General features: G+C 39.3%; 2 protein-coding genes across 2 annotated transcripts; both read right to left on the bottom strand.

The window, feature by feature from the left end:
* Positions 1–260: 260 nt before the first annotated feature.
* Positions 261–3,617, bottom strand: GTF2H2 (general transcription factor II H2). The gene is made up of 4 exons (XM_079006736.1): positions 3,266–3,617; positions 2,305–2,766; positions 1,707–2,076; positions 261–670 (listed from the first exon to the last, which is right to left on the bottom strand). The coding sequence occupies exons 1-4, from the start codon at positions 3,554–3,556 to the stop codon at positions 534–536; spliced, it is 1,260 nt and encodes a 419-aa protein (XP_078862862.1). The 5' UTR covers positions 3,557–3,617; the 3' UTR covers positions 261–533.
* A 14,285-nt stretch (positions 3,618–17,902) lies between these two features.
* Positions 17,903–18,793, bottom strand: LOC145059858 (uncharacterized). The gene has a single exon (XM_079007630.1). The coding sequence runs from the start codon at positions 18,791–18,793 to the stop codon at positions 17,903–17,905; it is 891 nt and encodes a 296-aa protein (XP_078863756.1).
* Between the last annotated feature and the right edge of the window lie 1,859 nt (positions 18,794–20,652).

The raw sequence follows: 20,652 nt of genomic DNA on the forward strand, positions 1-20,652 counted from the left end.
ATTTTACAAATTACATGTAGTTTAAAATAAATACAATGTAGTTTAAAATAATTACAATGTAGTTCAAAATAATAGTCTAATAACTATTATTTCATAGTTAATGACAACAAACATTGTTATTTTAATAATATATATTTGCAGATATTTTAACTAAATCATTCTCTTACTTTCTTAATATATTAAGCCATGATTCCCGATTTAAAAAAGAAGCAACCACATATAATTAATTATCCAAATTAACTGCTTAACCATTAAGTCCATTCAGTCAAAAAGAAACCATATATCTATATGAACTTGGCAACATCTCTCAGCCAAATAAGATTAAACAAAAAAATAAAATCCTATCAAAAATCATATTTTTTTTAAGCTAAAGGGTACACAATATAGATAAAATCCTATCTAAAACCATGCTTCAAAGTTACATGATATATAGAAACACAAGTTTGATGCCCCCTTTTGCCCTCCAATAAACATGACAATTTTATCTCTCTCTTTGTGGGCTTCTAAGGGTAAAAATGTCACAAAAAAAAGAACTAAGAAAGTGACTTGGAGTCTCTTAAGCCCTCACAACCCGGGCAGTTGTGCAAACTCTCATGAATATATATGTCACAGTCAAGACAAAAGAACTGTTTGCATTTCGGGCAGGTCACACATCTGCCCGGAATGTTCCCTACATCACAATAGCAAATAATACCAATGTCGGTTTGATTATCTCGAGTAAATTACATTTTTGTCCCCGAGTATAGCTGATTTTTTCAATTTTGATCCCATAAAGTTTTTCTCTTGCAAAAGTGACTATTTTTGGGACCAAAAGTGCGAAAAATCAGCTATACTTGAAGGACTAGAAATCATCATTTCACTTTAAACAAGGACCAAAAATGTACAAGAATCTCAAATAGCACTTGTGCAATAGAAATGACAAAATTGCAAAAATAGTCCCTGTGGTTTGTCGAATTGTCGAAAATTGCAAGTTTGGTCCAAAAAATTTTGGAGTTGCACTACTGGTCCACAATAGGTTCTTTGTTGTGGTTTTGGTCCAAATGTTTTTGAAAATTGTTAAAATGACAGATTTGCCCTTTTGATTTGTTTTTTCTCTTCTTTTTAAATGCTTCAGTATTTTCTAACTAAAAATAAAAGAAAAATCTTACCCTCCCCCACCTAACCCTCTTTTTTATTCTGTTAAAAGTTTTGTAGGACCAAAACCTATTTTGGACCAGTGGTGCAACTCCAAAACTTTTTGGACCAAACTTGCAATTTTCAACAAACCACAGGGACCCATTTTTGCAATTTTGTCAACAGAAAACTTTTTAGGACCAAAATTGCAAAAATAAGCTACAGTCAGGGACTAAAAGTGTAATTTAACTCAACAACATAATCAATTGAGTACGTTACATTTTTGCAAATTTTGGTCATACAAAGTTTTCTCTTGCAAATTTGGTCCTGATTTAAGGTTCTTGTATCGTTTTTGGTCTCTGTTTTAAGTAAAACGACACTTTTGATCCCTGAGTTTAGCTGATTTTTGCAATTTTGGCCCAAAAATAGTCATTTTACTTGGAACAGTGATGAAGATACATTACAAAGAGAGACCAAATTTGCAAGAGAAAACTTTTAGGACCGAAATTGAAACAATTAGCTATACCCAGGGACTGAAATTGTAAAAAAAAAAAAAGAAGCAAAATTCACTCTAATCAAGTGAACTAACTCACCAGGATTCAAAAGACTTTGCTGGCAACCAAAACAAGTTTTTGGCCTACGATGATTGGGTACAAACAAAGGTGCCACGTCATCAAAGGGCGTAACCGGAAATAAATGGTGATAAGATCTTGCTAAATGAGGAGATGAAACAAGGGTTAACCCACAAATACGACATTCAGTAGGCAACTCACAAACACGAGCTTTACACCTTGGACAAGTATACCCTCCACCAAATTTAGCTTCTTTATGACATGAACATATGGAGATAACACCTTCTGCTGCCCTTTGTGGGAATCCCATTTTTATTAAATTGGCTATAGCAAATTCAGCTATGGCGGGAGGTGGTGGTGCATGCTCTAGAATTAGCTCTTTTAAATGTGCCTGTAAAATAATATACATGTTAGTAAATTACATTTTTGGTCCCTGGGTAATGGATATAGCCTATTTTGATTTTTCAAATTTGGTCTTAAAGAGATTTTCTCTTGCAGTTTGGTCCTTATTTGAGGACCAAAACTGAAGAAACCAGCTATAGAGACCAAAAATGTAATTTACCTAACTTCTTACACATATTTTGGACTGAAAGATTTGAAATTACTTTTTTGACCTCACCTCATCTAAAGCAACAGAATATAACCCTCCAGTTTCTTGGCATAAATACTTGCATATATAAAGTTCTGCAGAGAGACCAATAACTGAACACCTAATCTTGGAGTTTTTACATTTCTGAATAGTCTCCATTACATCTCCTGGATCACAAGTACTTAGAGCTGAATATAAAATGATAACTTCACGATGACCATATGATGGGATTTGATCAAGCTGTTCATGTACAAGTTCCAAAGCATTCTGTAGAGAAGCTTCACCTGCACACTCCAATTTTCCCATTAACACCTTTATATGAGACTCAGGGCTTCCACCTAGGTCAGTTAAACATTGAGCAACTCCATTTCTTATAGATATTAAGCCAATTTGACTTAATGGATTTTGATCAAAGAATTCCCTTATGAAAGCTTCTACTTGTTTAGCAACCACCACCATTCTACTTGGTCGTAAATCCATCTCTCCAGCTGCCTACATGTTAACATTGAGTGAATGACTGAATGTGAATCTCAAAAATGATCAAAAGGAATAATAGGTGATGGATTCATCAAATTTGCAGTTAACTATACATAAAGTGTTAAGATTTTTGCATATTAACCTAACTCAGTCGTTAAATCTTATCAAAACCCTAATAGATGAAAGAACATGGTAAAAAAAAGGCTAGACCTAAATCTTATTAAAACCCTAACAGGTAAATGCTCATATAATGATCTTCTCCGTTTCCAGTACTAAATTGAATCGTGATTGCATTGCTGATATCAAACCAACAGCTGTTTGAATTCGGGACTGATATGGATTTAGCTGTGAATTCAATACTAGCATGATTTATTTGTGGAAACTCGTAGCAGATTACTTCATAAGTTCAAAATCCGTGTCAATTTGGGAGTTGAAAATCAACATTTTGACAACTAATGAAAAGGTGAATCTCATTTTTTTTCGAATGAAGTGCAGCATGGGAAGATTTATATACCCGAGAGAGATCGATGACAAGGTAGAGATATCGAATGAGGCCTTTTTGAATACGTGAGGTGGCGGAAGCCGAGGAGAGTGACCGGAGACGGCGGCGATACTGAGCGTGATGTAAAGCTTGGTTATCGATTGGCCGGAGGAGTCCAGATTCATCTTCTTGTAATGATTCCCAGGACCTCTCGTCTGCGTATGCTCTCTCCCATGCTTCGAGGTCTCTCTCGTTTCCTTCATCTTCGTCGTCGTCGTCGTCTCCGGTAACTGGCTTCCCTTTGCCGTTGCCGAAGTTGCTCATCCCTTTCCGGAGACTTCTGAGCAGTTCCTTTCTTTTCTTGTACGGCGGGTTATATAGTGATCCTCTACTCGATTTATTATAGGGATACCGAGTAAAACTAAATCAATTTTAATTTGATGTAAAAAAAAAAAAAAAAAAAAAAAAAGAGGTTCTTCTGCAAAATAACCAATAAGTGCGTAATATGGTATTTTGGACATTTTCGATGGGTCATCCACATGGTGTACCCAATCCGATACTTTGGTCTTTTTATGTATATACCATTTAAGAAAATTTGTTCATAGGGAAGAGATGGCAATTTTGTGATTAAGTTATATTTACATCATGTTATTTTAAGTAATATTGTTTAAATATAGTTTGTGTTTTGGTCAAAATTCGATCAAGTGTAATTCAACCAAATTGTATGAAAATTTATGGTGTTAGTATAATATAAATATCAAATGGTAATCAAAGTAAGACAAGTGAGTAAGAAGGAAAGCCTTTGTAAGATCTTCGACATAAGATCTTCTTTGTAAGATCTCCGACATAAAACATTGAGAAGTGATAATGATCACATGTTTTGATGTATTTTATTGATTTTAAACTGAGATTACAAAGTTATGAGAGTAATACCAGTACAGGAGTAATTCTAGGGCTAATCGTGTATGTTGTGTGTTAGATACGTATGTTATTTTGTAGTCTAGTGTTAGGTAACAAGAAGTCCGATAATTCAGGGATCCTCTGGAATCAGCATATGAACGTTATTTGACTTGGTATTATGGTTCTTTTGTCTGGTTGTGATGACTTTCCGTTGAGAATGAGTCTTGTGTTGACTAGCTCTACACATGTGATAAAAATAAAGAAAATATAGCCGTTACAATTGTTAATTAGTGGTAATAGTCAGGATCCTAGGGTATGTTTAAGGATCCTGAAGCTTCAGAAATTTTTGAGGATCTTGAATATGAGTTAAGGATCATACCCATAACAATTGCCCCTAAATTATACCTGCGAAATATTGAGGTTAGTTTTCCCATATTTACATATACAATTTAAAAAAATAATAAATGAAAGAGATAAAAGATTGTTTTAAACTCTAATCTAATAGGGTTTATCCGCCCAATGTTAATAATCATGCAGTCAAATCATACCCTCTCTCTTCTGCCATTAGGTTAAATAGGGTAATCCTATCAACTCTTTTTACATTTCCCAATACGTCTCCGGCTACCTTCATAGGTAATTTTTTCCCCTTGTTTTTCTTTTGTTCTCTTCTTTTCTCCGATCATGGGCAAGAAGGTGACCCATTCTCATGTCAACATTACTGCTCCTCAAGAGAATGACTTTGTCGATCATGGGATTCTGACCCACGATGAGGTCTGCTCCTTCAACGAGGGCATGTAGTCACTTAAGGCCCATGGGGCTTTTCCCTCCGATGCGATCTTCAGGTCCTTTGATCCTTCTATTAAGCTTGATTTCGTTTCTCCTTCGTGGTTATGCTTCTCTGAATATCCATTTTCTTTGGGCTTCAAATATCCTTTTTCGGGTATTGTTTCTGATTTCTTTTGAGCCATCAAGCTTTCCTATATCCAAGCAATGACCATTATTTGGAGGATTTTGTACTGGATCGAGCGAATGAATCATTCCCACAATCTAGACATCGGTCTTACTGAGTTAGCTCTTGTTTATGATCTATCTACTTTCGGTAGTTCTTGTTTTCTGTTTAGGGTTAAAACCAAAAAGCCCCCTCTTATGTTGAAAACCAAACACAACAATGGAGCTTGGCAAGAAAAGTTCTTTTTTGTGAGGGCAGGATCTCTCGCCTAAAGCTTGGGTTGAAAAGGGCAGAATCTTATTTATTGATCTTAAGGATCCAAGGATTTACGTTTCTTATTTTGTAAATTTTGATGCAGGTTACAAGTTTGGTGAAGTTTTCCCTGCTTTTTTACCCACAGGCGTTAGATCATTCATGTAACACCCCAAATTTTTCAAAACTTTTTCAAATGTTATGGTTATAAAAACATTTGGGTATTAACTCCCATTTAACATAAAACCGGTCCCACAAAAATAATTACAATTAAAACCTTGGGTGTTACGATTAAGCATCATACAACCATAGCCAACAAATACGAATTACATCAATAACATTAAATAAGGAACTTAACAAGTTCCACTCCATTCTCTATCTCTTAATCTTCTAACTTCCATCTATCAATTTTCTCCTTAATTGCAACTTGGAATACATGGCATTAAAAAGAGATCCGTAAGACAAAAATGTCTCGTGAGCTACGTAGGTTTGTGACCCAAAACATTTATCACTTTTCATAAAAAACGTTTAATCTTTGCAAAACATAGTTTTAGACCATAAATCAGTTTCAAGCATTTTCAAGGAAAACTCGTTTCGTACGCATCATAAATATCATTTCATCTCATTGCATATCTTATCATTTCATTTCAAAAGACATATTTCCATATTCCATTTTCTTTTATCATTAAAGGCTAATTCTGGAATTAAACCGTTGTCATTTTTATACTTAGGGTCTATGTCCAATAAATGAACCACTTCCAAGTCTAGACCAAGGTAGAAATAACAAATCAATGCACCAATGCATCATTTCCATTAGGACATCTATCTCGTGAAGGGGAGGTGTCACCCCGATAGATTCCTCCAGTGCCTCTTACGAGGTATGGTGGTTGTCGAGGCCAACAAAATTTATAACCCTAAATATTACACACTAAAATAATGTATAGTGGTAAAGGGGTCGAATCCACGGAGATTGGTTCAATTTATAACTCTATGAAAAATCTCTTTGTAAAAATACTTGTAAAATAACAATAAAAATAAAATTGGGGGGGGGGGGGGGGTGTTTAGTTCTTTCGAGTGTTTGACAAAAATTAAAACTAGCTAGGATGAAAATATGACAAGTAAGCAAGTAAAAGATTGGATTAAATTCAAAGAAGTGGAATTAGTTGATTTTGGGGTACACCTCATGGTTAATATGATTGACTTATCATTAGACATAATGGAATAACACTTGTGAATTGGTTTAACTTGGCTATAGCAATTCATAAGCACAAATTGCCTCAACTCTTCTTAGAAATTAAAATGGTTAGAGGAGCTCTTAACACATTTCCTTAATTGAAGTCACAAGATCAATGAAGCATAAAATCTTGTGAAAATCAATTAGCTTTAAGTTGTAAGATTCACCAAGTCCAAAAGATAATCAAATGCTTACATTATCATTATGGAGGAAACATTTCCATGGTCTAAATGAAATGAAAACAAACATATAAACCATTTGTTGCTTACTAATTTGAAGGTCTATTACTTAACCAAGAAATTAGTCAACAAAAACAAGCATTCATTCATCCAAGCTCATGATCAAAGATAAATAAACACAACAAGATGTTTAACTAGAAAACATTTCCATAAACATCAAACACAAATGTAATGATAAGCCTTCAAAGCAAATAATCATCCATGGGTTAAACCCTAATCAACCAAATGAAAATTTAGCCAATCATGGCCAAAGTAAAAGAAAAACAATAGAGTTTAGTGATACCAAACATTGTCTTAGATGCAAGATGAAAGGAAATTACACTAATCTTCCAAATATTCTTCAAATCTTCCAAAGCTTCTTAGAGAGAATATGGAGTATGTTCTTCAAGTCCTCTCCTCAAGAATGGCTCCAAACTCCAGCAAAAAGGGTTTTATTTCTGGATTCAAAAAGGTGCCAAAAGTCACCCACCAAACTTCCACAAATAGAGTCAATAAGTCAAACCCGGAATCAGTTCAAGGCAATTTACGCGGACCGCGTATGAGTTCACGCGGACCGCGTGGGTCACGCTAAATGTGAGACTTGGGCCTTTAATCATGCATTTTAACCCAATCTTCACTTCTTCAACTTCAGCCCACATTCATAACTCTTTAGGACCCAGTTTCCATTCCAAAGCCTTCTAATGATTGACTAAATACTCCTTAAATCTTCTTGTAGCTCGATTCCGCGCCGCCTCATCATCATCCTTGCCCATAAATTAGATCCAAATTGATTTCTTCTTTTACGCAAGCACCTAGCCCAATCGCACCATTTCAAGTGCACAAGCAAATCACATGCCTTCATAAGTCCCGCATCCTTCTAAGCCTCCAATAACAAATAGTCTTCGGTAAATCCTGCAATTAAGCTCAAAAGACTAGAAAGCACCCGGTAAAGGAGAAAAATGACAAAAAGAGAAAATATGCATGAAGATTGACTAAAATGAGATGGTTTTAACTAAAAATAAACTATGAAAAGAAGTAATAAAAACGAAACTATCAAATCACCCCAAGCTTGAACCTTACTTGTCCTCAAGTAAGACAAGACTAAAATGAACTTGGGACGAACTACCCTAAAAATAAAAAGAATGGATAGAACCATGGAACCTGTTCATCGTTAGTCAACATGGTCAGAATTGATCTCGCTGCTATCTCACAAGTTTTTCATCCGATGACAATGGGATCATAAACCACAGCCAGGACAACTCCTCTAGGTGAGTAAGGAGGGATGGTCAGTCGCAGCCTCAATGGAACATGCATACAATGAATAACATCTGTAGTAGGGAGAAAACGATTGGATGGGCTTGGGTGGAGCTCTTCTTTAAGTGCACACTCTGATCTCACGTCTGCCGGCTTCTCTCATGTGTAGCTAGGTTTAATCGCTCCGGCACCATTGTAGGAATCGGCTCACTTAGCGTTGGCCCGAACCTCCCGTAGTATCCGACTCAACAGCCTCTCTAATATCACCAATTTGCGAAAAGAAACAACTCGATCTATATACAAATATACAATCCTAAATAAATGAATATTAAACGTCGGATGTCCGAGATGTTGGAAAATTTGTTCAATAATTGAACCGGCCACCTGTCTAAGATAGTTGCAGCTGATTTTTTTTGTTTAACTAGATACACCAAACTTGAAGGTAATGTATTAACAATCGAAATCAAGAAAACCCTTTTACTCATAATTTGGTTCCCAAAAGTGTGAAAGTGGAACCGAAAGGGTAGTAATATAATCCGAATGGTCTAAGTGTGAAAATGACCATGTGTGGAGCATAAAGATGTAATGTGAGCTCCTTTATAAACTTGTAATTTTTTTAAAAAAAATTATATAATAAACAAAAATGATGAAAATGTCCAAGTATGGACTAAAAGACTCTAAAATCCTAAGGAAATCGCAAAAGAAATGGTGATGTAAAGAGGCCGGATATGGATTCTACTCGGGGACAAGCACCAGTGCTTCATCCTAACGGTTCTAACATGATCAAGTGTGATCCTCTCGGCGGTAGTGACCGCAAGGGTAAGACGTTCAGTGCTATAGTATATCCTACAGTCGTTAGTATTGTATGCATAATTCTTCATGAAAACTACCTGGCCATGATCACTTACCCCTTTAAGCTACCAGCATCTGATCCCAAGTATGAAATCCCAAGGTGCAGCTAGTGGTCCCGGTTCGATGGGTGAGATAGCAACAAGATCCTGGACCAATAATGATACAATAACTATGAACATGTTCCATGGCATCCAAGAGAGGTGAGAATAAACAGAAAACAAAAATGCATGAATGCTAATGCCCTAAGCTAAATGTCATGCAAAAATAAAAGACGAAAAAGAAGAAAATAATTTTTTTTAAATGCAATTTATACTAAAATTCTATGCATCCTAATTTAAAATGCATGATAAATTAAAAAGAAAAAGGAATACCCCACCCCAAGCTTAGAAATAAGCATTGTCCTCAATGCTTGGGGGGAGGCGAGAGTACCTAAATCGGGGGATCGGGAGGAGGATACAGGTATTGGGGGTAGGGGTAAGGGTAAGGTGGAGGGGGATAAGGATGGGTGGGTAGGGGGTATGGATAGGGAGGCGGAAGTGGGACGTTCTCGAAGTGGTTTTGGGATTGGTACCAGCCCCGCATATGGTGCATTTTCTGGGACATGATTTAGTTTGAGACACAAAGCCTCTCGAACCACTCGGCAAAATTGGGGGGAAGCGGGTAGTACCCAGGAGGGGATAGTGGTTGGGCGTGCTACGGACCATGGGTGGGCTCATCTTCGGGCTCGTTATCCATAGGCATCTCGTCATCATCTTGATCTTGGAGCACATCCTCATTGACTGACTGAGTGATGGTCCTCGCGAGTCTCCACTGAGTGCGATCGTGGAAGGTGAAGTTGGTGACTCAAGGGCCGGGAAGAACGAGATACCCGACCCCTTGAGGACAAAACCACGTGAAGCTGCTCCTATTCCTGCAACGGATGTGGTGCATGTTTATGAGGGCGCGCTCATCCAAAAGATTTTTGCTGTCAACAGGCTGGAATTCATCAGGGAGCTCGATGTCAAGACCGCGAGCCAAAAGTGTGACAAATCCCCCAATGCAAATATCACCGGACATCTTGGATCTTATGTGGGCGTATTTGTGGAAGAAGAATGAAGCAAAGTTCGGGATTGGTGGCCTTTCACGCCTCGTCATACACCAAAGGAAGAAGAGCTCATTTTTGGTGACCTGGTCGGCTTCTTTGCGGGAAAAAACTGTACACACCAGGATGCGATGGGCAATGCGGAGGCATGGGTGGATGATAGAGGTTGCTTTATCCCGACCGGCACACGAGAAGATACCCCGGGTGATTTTCGTCCAAAATGTCTTGTGATTGAACTCAGCAGGTAGGACGTTGAAAATTGTGGATGTGTTTGAAGAAGGCAAGCCCAAGATGTCGTTTATCGTTGCAAAATCGATGTACCTTCGGTCCCCTAGAAGTTGGAATGTGGCTTTCCTTTTTTCGCTGTCATACCCGCTATCGGAGAGAAACTCTCTAGTAGGGAGCTCGTAAGTGTGCGCCATGAGGTTGAGAAAGTTTTCCCACCCAATGTTACGGAACAATTGGGTGACCCCTTCGAGAACCCCAAGTGATATAAGCGTGGGCTTGCACACAAATTTGGTAGATGCAACTTTTCTAGGCAAGCTCTTTGTGTAGTTTTCGGCTGCCTTGGCATCCCGAAACTTCGGGACATCAGGAGCATCGCTTTGATTTCTTGTCGGGGCTTTGCCTCGGCCAGCAGCCGGGCGCTTCCTAGATGTAGACATGGACTTCCTGCACGAAAAATAACCACTACACGAACCACAATTTCAACAAACAATATGTCAATCCAAATCACCAACTAACTTCCTTTGGACTTCTAAAGCAATTCAACAATCAAAGCAAGAAGTGATTCCTAAATTCATTTGATACAATAGCATATGAACGGACATGCATCTTGATCAATTAAACAAAGGAAAGAAAATACCCGTTTTTGTTGAAAGTTCAAAGTTTGCGCGCGAAAATTCGGGATTTGACAATCTTGCAACTCTCCACCCCAAGCTTTAAGCTTTTGTTTAATATCCCGGGAGAAGCAATTTACCGCGAAAACCCGACGAATCCGGAAAAGGCTTGAAATTCCGGCAAAATTTTCCGGAGAGCTTTGGGAAATATTGTTGGTGGGGTTTGTAGCCTTGTCCAAGAGGAGTACAATGGTGGTGTCATAATCGCGAGAGGTGGCCGTAATTGGCCGGAAATTGGCGATGGGATGGTGGTGGCGCCCCGAGATATAGCAACAGATCGGATTGTTGGTTTAGTGGGGTTTGTAGAACTCCGAATTTAGAGAAGAATGGCGGTGGTCTCGCGATATTCCGACCGGCGGTTTGATGGGAAAGTGAGCTTTAGTGGTGGAGATGGAGGTTAGGGAAAAAGAAGAAGAAGAAGTGGGGAAGAAGGAAGGGCCGACTGGAGTATAAGTGGGGTTAAGTGGCGGTCAAACCTGGTAAAAAACGAGTCAACTCTGGTCAACAAGTCACGCGGACGCTGACTCGGGTACACGCGGTCCGCGTGAATTTCAACTCATGCCTACTGTCCTTCGATGTTGGACGCGGACAGCTTAGGAGACAACACGCGGTCCGTGTTAATAAACACGCGGACGCTTCTTGGAGTACACGCGGACCGCATGAAATACACTGAACTTCTTTTGTTTGCTTCCGTTGGACGCGGACAGCTTAGAGAGGTAGTACGCGGTCCGTGTTAATAAACACGCGGACAAGTCCTTGAGTACACGCGGATCGCGTGTGCTGGCTTGACATATTCCAAAAAAAATTTGCTCTTTCACCATTACGAACACCAGGCCCTTAATTCCAACATTCTTTTATCTCAATAAGGAAGAAGAAAAGATGTTAAATCCAAAAAATGAACCAACCACGCCATTTATTCGGAACTAGAAAAGATGAAAACTTTAGTTTTCCAAAAATGCCCTTCTTTAACGTCTTTGGCGAGACATGCTTCCTTCTTGATTTCAGTACACCGGGGCATCCAATTGGATGACTTCTAAGATATTTGCATTAAAACCTTCATAGAAAGGTTTCAATCGATGCCCATTGACTTTAAAGATTTGCCCCGTTTCTTCACTTTGAATTTCAACCGCTCCATGTTCAAAGACTTTTAACACAACAAACGGACCTATCCATCTTGACCTCAATTTTCCTGGAAATAATTTCAATCGCGAATGATAAAGCAAAACCCTATGTCCCGGCTCGAATTGTTTGCGGGTAATGGACTTGTCATAGAAAAGCCTTGTCCTTTCCTTGTAAATCCTTGAGTTTTCATAGGAGTTATTTCTCAACTCCTCCAACTCTTGGAGTTGAAGCTTTCTATGCCTTCCCGCCTCATCGATGTTGAAATTGCATTGTTTGACCGCCCAAAATGCACGGTGTTCCAATTCCACGGGAAGATGGCATGGCTTTCCAAAGACCAACCTAAACGGGGACATTCCTATCGGGGTCTTGTACGCGGTCCGATAGGCCCACAAGGCATCATCAAGCCTTGAACTCCAGTCTTTTCTTGAGGGATTCACTGTTTTCTCAAGTATACTCTTCACTTCATGATTCGAAACCTCTGCTTGACCGTTCGTTTGAGGGTGATAGGTTGTTGAAACATGGTGGGTCACGTTGTAATTCTTCAATAGAGCCTTCATCATCTTGTTACAAAAATGCGTCCCTCGATCACTAATCAAAGCTCTAGGCACACCGAATCTCGCAAAAACATTAGACTTTAAAAACTTGATAACCGTTTTGGCATCGTCCGATCTTGTGGCTCTGGTTTCAACCCATTTAGAAACATAGTCAACCGCGAGCAAAATGTAAATGTTGCCAAATGAGACGGGAAATGGGCCCATGAAATCAATCCCCCATACATCAAAATTTTCACAAGCAAGGATTGGATTTTAAGGCATTTGGTTCTTTTGAGAAATGTTTCCCGTCCTTTGGCACCGCTCACAACTTTTGCAAAACAAATAACAGTCGCGTGACATGGTTGGCCAAAATAGCCCACATTCAAGAACCTTTCTCAAGGTTCGGCTAGGTCTGAAGTGTCCCCCACAAGCAAATTCATGACAGAAATGCAAAATAGATTGATGCTCTTGTTGGGGTACACATCGCCTAATGAGTTGATCGGGACAATGTTTCCACAAATAAGGCTCATCCCACACATAGTATTTTGCATCACTTTTGAGCTTGTCTTTTTTAGCACGTGTGAATGTGTCGGGATACCTTTTTGTGACCAAAAAGTTAACGATATCGGCATACCAAGGAATAGATTGAGTAAGGTAAAAGAGATGCTCATCCGGAAACTCGTCCCGCAACGGGAGAGGGGTTTCATTTGAAGTGATCCGGCTTAGATGATCGGCAACGAAGTTCTCGCATCCATTCTTGTCCTGGATTTCCAAGTCAAATTCTTGTAACAGTAGGATCCACCGGATGAGTCTCGGCTTTGCATCCTTCTTCGTCATCAAGTACTTAAGTGTTGTGTGATCCGAATACACTATGACCTTGGTACCAAGTAGGTATTGTCTAAATTTCTCCAAGGCGAACACTATGGCCAATAGCTCTTTCTCCGTGGTAGAGTAGTTGCTTTAAGAATTTTCTAGTGTCCTTGATGCATAATATATCACGTAGGAGGCCCTCCCACTCTTTTGACCCAAAACGGCGCCTATCGCATAGTTTCTTGCATCACACATGATCTCAAAGGGGAGATCCCAATTTGGTGCTTGCATGATGGGAGCGGATGTAAGCAACTCCTTGAGCTTGTCAAAAGCTTCTTTGCACGCCTCATTGAACTCGAAATCAACCTCCTTTTGCAAGAGTTGGCACGTTGGTCTTGTTATCTTTGAAAAATCTTTGATGAACCTTTGGTAGAAACCTGCTGTCACACCCCAAAACCGGAACGGCGGAAACGTTCTGGGGTGGATGACGTCATGTCAAGTATCACAACATATGCAGTATAGTAATCAAAGTACAACAACCATTGCATTAATAGTAATAGTTTTACATAAGTTACATTTTATAGCGACATCAAAGTAATACAAAAACTAGTATAGATGCAGCTCGAATCTAGGCTGGCTTCACAAAAGCTCTCGGGTGTACCTGTCTATTGCTAACCTGAGAATACAATTTATTTTGAAATCGAGTATCAGCATTTTTATAAATGATGGCGAGTTCATAAGTATTTAGTGTCATTTGTGTAAGTAAGCATTTTATTCAAAATAACTTTATAAAAAGTAGTAGTTTAGAATCTAGGGTGTTTTAGCGTCCTTTCCAGAAAATCTTATATTTTCTAAATAAGAGCAATCTTCTACCAAGACTCGACAGAGTTATGTTTTAAAGAGTAATTTTCCCTTCAACACTATCATTACCAAAATACGGTATTTGACTTTAAAGAAAGTAAGAGAATATCACTAGTAAAAATACTAGGGGAAAATAACATATGCCTCAGCAGAAATACTGCTGACTAAGGCAAATGAAATCATAGACTCCAGGAGAGTATCGAATGAATGATATGCTTGGCTCAGTCTAACAAAAGAAACCACAGACCCCAGACGGTACCCATTGAACAATACAGCTAGCAAGGTCTAAAACAAAGAATGAATGTGAACCCGTATGTAACCATGCTGATCGACGTTAGAGTATCCAATGACCCTCCAGGTCACGCGTAAAGGTAGTGGCAGTAGAGGTAGTGGCATTAAGTCACCCATGGGCCTTACCGGCGACTCTGGTTACATAGTATTGGCGCAATGAAGCGCCGTAGAGGGAAATAGTGTGTCACATTCTAAAGTAAAAGAGAGAGGTAGAGATAGAGATAGAGATAGAGATAGAGATAGAGATAGAGATAGAGGTAGAGATAGAGATAGAGACTCCTAACTATTCCTATAATAGTTACTAGGGTTCCAGAAACATGAATAATAGAGGGAGGCATTTACTACCCAAGGCGATGAACTAGCTGAGAGAGAGAGAGAGAGCTTTTATGTCTATATATGTATACATGATATATAATTAATGTTTAAACGACCTTCGGACGGATAACCAATACCCACATCCCAACGAGGAAAAGGAAATAGGGCGAACTAGCCTTCCTAAGCCCTTTAAACATTATTTACATAATTATACAAATATAGGCATGCATTTAACGAAATAAGAACATAGAAGAAAACTTTGGTAAAACCTTTGGAAAACCTTTACACTTAAAACAATTGCGACTTGATACTACTTTGTAAAACAAGTTTGAAAACCTTTGGAAATCCTTTGAAAACTTTTCATAAACAAGTTTGGAATATAATTTGAGAAAACAATATAAGTGAAGAAAACCTTGGTTTAAAACACTGCTATAACTAGTTTTGAAGTAAGACATACAACGCGAGAGACAATTTGAGAAAAGGTTTAAACAATTAAAGACGTTTTGGAAAAACCATCTATAGTACTATACTTGGTAAAACGAATGAGAGTGTGATAAATCCTTTTGCATGCGGGTTATTAATCACATATGATTGATATGATAACTAGCATGTTTTAAATTGTATCCCCCCCCCATAAAAGCATTTAAAAACGTTTAAAAGGTTAATTCAGGGGTATGAACTCACCTGTTATAAGTGGATCGGATGGAGGTGCCGGTTGGGTGCTTGGTGTTAAGTAAAGACTTGAACACAATTAGTGACCTAGTAACATATGAAGGCATATGTTTACACACAATGAGTAATTATAATACTAATTAAAACACGTATAAGCATCCTAATGTGCAGAAAACACCTTGGTCAAGTGCTAGGAGGCTATTGGGTTGCAAATAAGGGAGTGTATGGCCTAGTTAGGGAGTTTACTCTTCAAGAGTAAACTCTTTATAGAGTTTACGGCCCTAAGACCATATCCCCATGAGTTTACGGCTGTAAACTCATGGGTGGTGTGCTCTTGGATGATTTAAGGTCTTATCTCACTCGTGGAATTAGGTTAGGCTCAAATCTAGGGCTTATGAAGAGTTTAATCATCAAATGGACAAGTTTAAGGAGTTTACAGCTGTAAACAAGGAGTTTATAGCCGTAAACTCTCACTTGGTCAATCCCTTCATGAGTTAAGGTCTTAAGTGGAAGAGTATAAAGTTCTATGCATTTTTCCAAGCCATATAGGGAAGTTAGGGCATCATTTGGCCTCTTTTTGGGAGTTTACGGCCCATGGACCAATCCTAGGGGGGGTTTACGGCCGTAAACTCCTATGTCCATAGTTTCTTTGATGTTTAATGCCTTTACTTCAATGGTGGTTGCTTCTAGACATTTTCCCAAGTCATAGGAGGTGTTTGAGGGCAATTCTAACACCTTAAAAGGTGTTCACGGCCCTTGAAGAGGGGTTTACGGTCCAAGAGTGTTCTTGGGCCATAAACTCTAGTTTACTCTCCAAAATGAAAGGTTTTGGTGTTCTAATCTCGAAGGTGTAAGTCCATAAGTCATATCTAAGCCCTAGAAGTAATTTAGAGGGGTTTTGGGGCTTCAAAACCCCATTTATGGGTGTTTATGGTCCAAGAGTGTTCTTGGGCCGTAAACACATGGTTTGGCCCCTATTGGATGTCTTAAACACGAATTTGCATGCTAAATAAGCTACACAACAAGTTAGGATAGATTACCTACGATTTTGGAGCTTGAAATGGGCGTTTTTGGATCGAAAGCAAGTTGTAGAGAGAGTGTGTAGAGAGAGAGTGAGAAGTCTCAAATGGAGTCCACTCACCCTTATATCGGGTTTTAGTCTATGGCTCAGAGGAAATCTACCCGATACTGACGTTAAACGGGGTTTTTGGTCGCACCCGATTAAATGGTCGTAATTTGACTTGGTTGAAACTAAAACTTTTCAAGGGAAAATTGAGGGTGTTTCTAATTTGTTTCAACCCTAATGAAGTCATAATAAAGTCCCTATTTAATTAACCTAATCCAAAAAGGTTAACGGACAATTTAATAAAGCGGGTTCTATTAACGGAAGATGAGGTTAAAAATGACCGAATAAATTTTGGGTTGTCACACCTGCATGGCCCAAAAAAGAACGAACTTCCCGAACACAAGTCGGGTAAGGTAAGCTTTGAATAACATCAATTTTGGCCTCATCTACCTCAATCCCTTTTTTAGACACAATGTGACCCAAAATGAGACCTTGACTCACCATGAAATGACATTTCTCAAAATTCAAAACCAAGTTTTATTTCAATGCATCTTTTTAAAATTGTTGTGAGATTGGTCAAACATTCTTGAAAAAGAGTTGTCATATACTGTGAAATCATCCATAAAAACCTCAATTATGTTTTCAACGTATTCCGAAAAGATACTAACCATACAACGTTGGAAAGTGGCCGGGGCATTACATAATCCGAATGGCATTCTCCAGTATGCAAAAGTACCAAATGGACATGCAAATGTTGTCTTTTCTTGGTCCTCCGGTGCCACCGGGATTTGGTGAAAACCAGAATACCCGTTGAGACAACAATAATGAGATTTCCCGGCCAACCTTTCTAACATTTGGTCAATGAAAGGCAATGGGAAATGATCTTTTCGTGTGCTTGCATTGAGCTTATGGTATTCAATACATACTCTCCACCCGTTTTGCACACGGGTGGGGACCATCATACCTTTGTTGTTTTCGACCACCGTGATTCCCGTTTTCTTTGGCACGACTTGAACCGGACTCACCCACTTGCTATCTGAGATTGGATGGATCATCCCCGCATCTAGGATCTTCAAAATCTCTTTCTTAACCACTTCCATCATTGGCGGATTCAACCTTCTTTACGCGTCCCTACTTGGCTTGCATTCATCCTCCATTAGGATCTTGTGCATGCAAGTAGAGGGACTCAATCCTTTAATATCCGCAACCGTCCAACCCATGGCTTCTTTATGTTCCCTCAACACCTTGAGGAGTTTTTCTTCTTCAAACTTGGTTAGGTGAGTTGAAATGATAACCGGAAGGGTCTCGTTGTCTCCCAAGTACGCATACTTCAAACGTTGAGGAAGGACTTTCAATTCTAATTATGGCGGTTGGACAAGGGAGGGTGCCAATCTCGTGTGAGTTTGAGGTAATTGAATTTGCTTCACACTAAATTGGGTGGTCTTCTTGATCTCCAAATTGTTGACTAATCTTTCAATTTCGGGGTCTAGCGAATAGAGCTTCAACTTCTTGGCTAATTTTGCACAATCAAACCCCTTGTTCAAAACCATCTCTAACATGTCATCATCACACAACTCGAACAATTCCTGAGTCAATGGTTCAACAACATCTATGAAGCACAAAGATGAAACATCACTAGGATACCTCATAGCATCATAAATGTTAAAACTTATTGTTTCACCATCAAATTCCATGGTTAAGCTTCCCGCATACACATCAATCTTTGTTCTAGCCGTCTTCAAGAATGGTCGCCCAAGTAAGATTATACCTGATTTTGAGGATACTTGTTCATCTAGGTCAATCACATAGAAATCTGTGGGGAAGACCAATTGGTTTACTTGAACTAGGACATCTTCCAAAACACCTCTAGGAAAGACACTTGATTTATCCGCAAGAGATATTATGACACCGGTTTCGTTTAAGGGTCCGACATTCAATGATTCATACACCGAGTAAGGCATGACATTGATAGAGACACCAAGATCAAGCATAGCACTACTAAAGGTGACATCTCCAATCTTGCAAGGGACCGTGAACATTCTGGGATCTTTACACTTAGGTGGAAGCTTCCTTTGTAAAACCGCGGATGCATTTTCGTTCATCGAGATTTTCTCATTCCCTTTCAACTTTCTCTTGTTGGTGCAAAGCTCCTTCAAGAACTTTGCATATCTTGGAATTTGTTTGATTGCATCAAGTAAAGGGATGTTTACTTCCACCTTTCGGAAGGAGTCCATGATCTCTTTCTCCTCCATATTCTTCTTTGAAGTTGCAAGTCGGGAGAGGAAACGGTGGGTGAGTGGCTATTGGTGTCCCTAGAGGAGTAGTCTTCTTTGGGGCTCCGGCTTGTGTGTCATTCTTGGCTATGGGATCCTCAATGGGGATGATCTCTATTTCTTCCTCCTCTTCCCTTGGCTTCTTCTTCAAACTATTTTCTCCGGCTTGTTTACCGCTTCTCAAGGTCACCACATTGACATTTGGGTTCTTTTAGGTTTGAGAAGGGAGTTTACCACGGGATTCCAACTTGCTTATGGATGTAACTATATCTCCCATTTGTGCTTCAAGGTTGGAGATACTAGTCCTTGTCTCTTTTTGGAATTGTTGGGTACTAGTAGCTAGAGATTTGACAATGTCTTCAAGAGACATTTCAGAGCTACTTGGTTGAGATTGAGGAGGTTGTTAATGATGATGTGGAGGGTGCGGTTTGGGTTGATAGTGTGGTTGTTGATGTTGGTAATGAGGTTGTGGTGGTGGATAGGATGGTCTAACCAATGCATTTTGAGGCAATGGTCTTGGGTTGTAGCTCATGTTGGGATTTGGCTTCCAACTTGAATTATATGCATTTTGGTAACCGGATGGTTTGTTGTGGTAGTTTTGGAACTCTCCCGTGGCATTCACATGCTCCACATCTTCTTGAAGAATGGTACACATATCCGTAGGATGTCCCATTGTTGCACATATTCCACAAACCATCACTTGTGGAGTTTGTCCCATGGCTAGTTTTTGGACAACGGAGGTTAGATCTTTGATTTGAGACTCAATATTTGACGTTCCCACTTCATTGACTTTGTGTTGTGTGTCTCTTTTCATATCTTGGTGAGGGCCAAAATGTTGTGAATTTGCGGCTATGGTGTTGAAAAGTTGTCTTGTTTGTTGTGGGGTTTTACTAAAGACATCTCCACCACTTGAGGCATCTACTAGTCTTCTCTTCATTGGCAACAATCCCTCATAGAAGTGTTGAATGAGGAGTTGTTCTGGAATTTGGTGTTGTGGGCAACTATAGCACAAGTTGTTGAACCTCACCCAATAATCATGGAAAGTCTCATTTTAACCTTGGCGGATTCCACAAATCTCATTTCTAAGACTTGAGACTCTTGAAGTGGGATAGAACTTATCAAGGAAAGCTCTTTCCATGTCGGTCCATGATTTGATCGACCCCGGTGGAAGATAGAATAACCAATCATTTGCTCTATCGGCCAATGAAAAAGGGAATGCCCTTAGCTTAATTTGGTCATCGGTTGACCCTTGTGGCTTCATACTAGTGCAAATAATGTGGAACATCTTTAAATGCTTATGAGGGTCTTCATTCTCCAATCCATGAAAAGTTGGTAGGTGATGGACTAAACTTGACTTCAACTCTGAGCCTCCTTCCAAAACCGGGTAATTGATACCGGTTGGAGTTTGTGTAGCATCGGTCTCCATCATTTGCCTCAAAGTTCTTTCGGGAACTTCTCCTCCATCCGCCATTGCAATTGGTCAATAAGGGGGGGTTGTTGTAGAGGTGGTGTTTCGGGAATTTCTTGGCGAGGGTCGAGACTAGAATCGGGTTCTATATCACTTAATGAAGCGGTTTCAACCTCCGGGTCCCCGTGGGGGTTAGAAGTTTGACCACGTTCAACTTGTTTTTCCTTCGCCAAACGCCTTGCTTCTTTTTCGATTTCTGGGTTGTAAATCAAGTCACCTGTACGCTGAGATCTGGGCATAGAGAAATAAATTGATTAAAAATAAACCAATCCCCGACAACGGCGCCAAAATTTGGTGGTTGTCAAGGCCAACAAAATTTATAACCCTAAATATTACACACAAAAATAGTGTATAGTGGTAAAGGGGTCGA

This window comes from Lactuca serriola, chromosome 6, assembly GCF_051521515.1.
Source record: "Lactuca serriola cultivar US96UC23 chromosome 6, Lser_US96UC23_V15, whole genome shotgun sequence".
In the NCBI taxonomy this organism is placed as follows: Eukaryota; Viridiplantae; Streptophyta; class Magnoliopsida; order Asterales; family Asteraceae; genus Lactuca; species Lactuca serriola.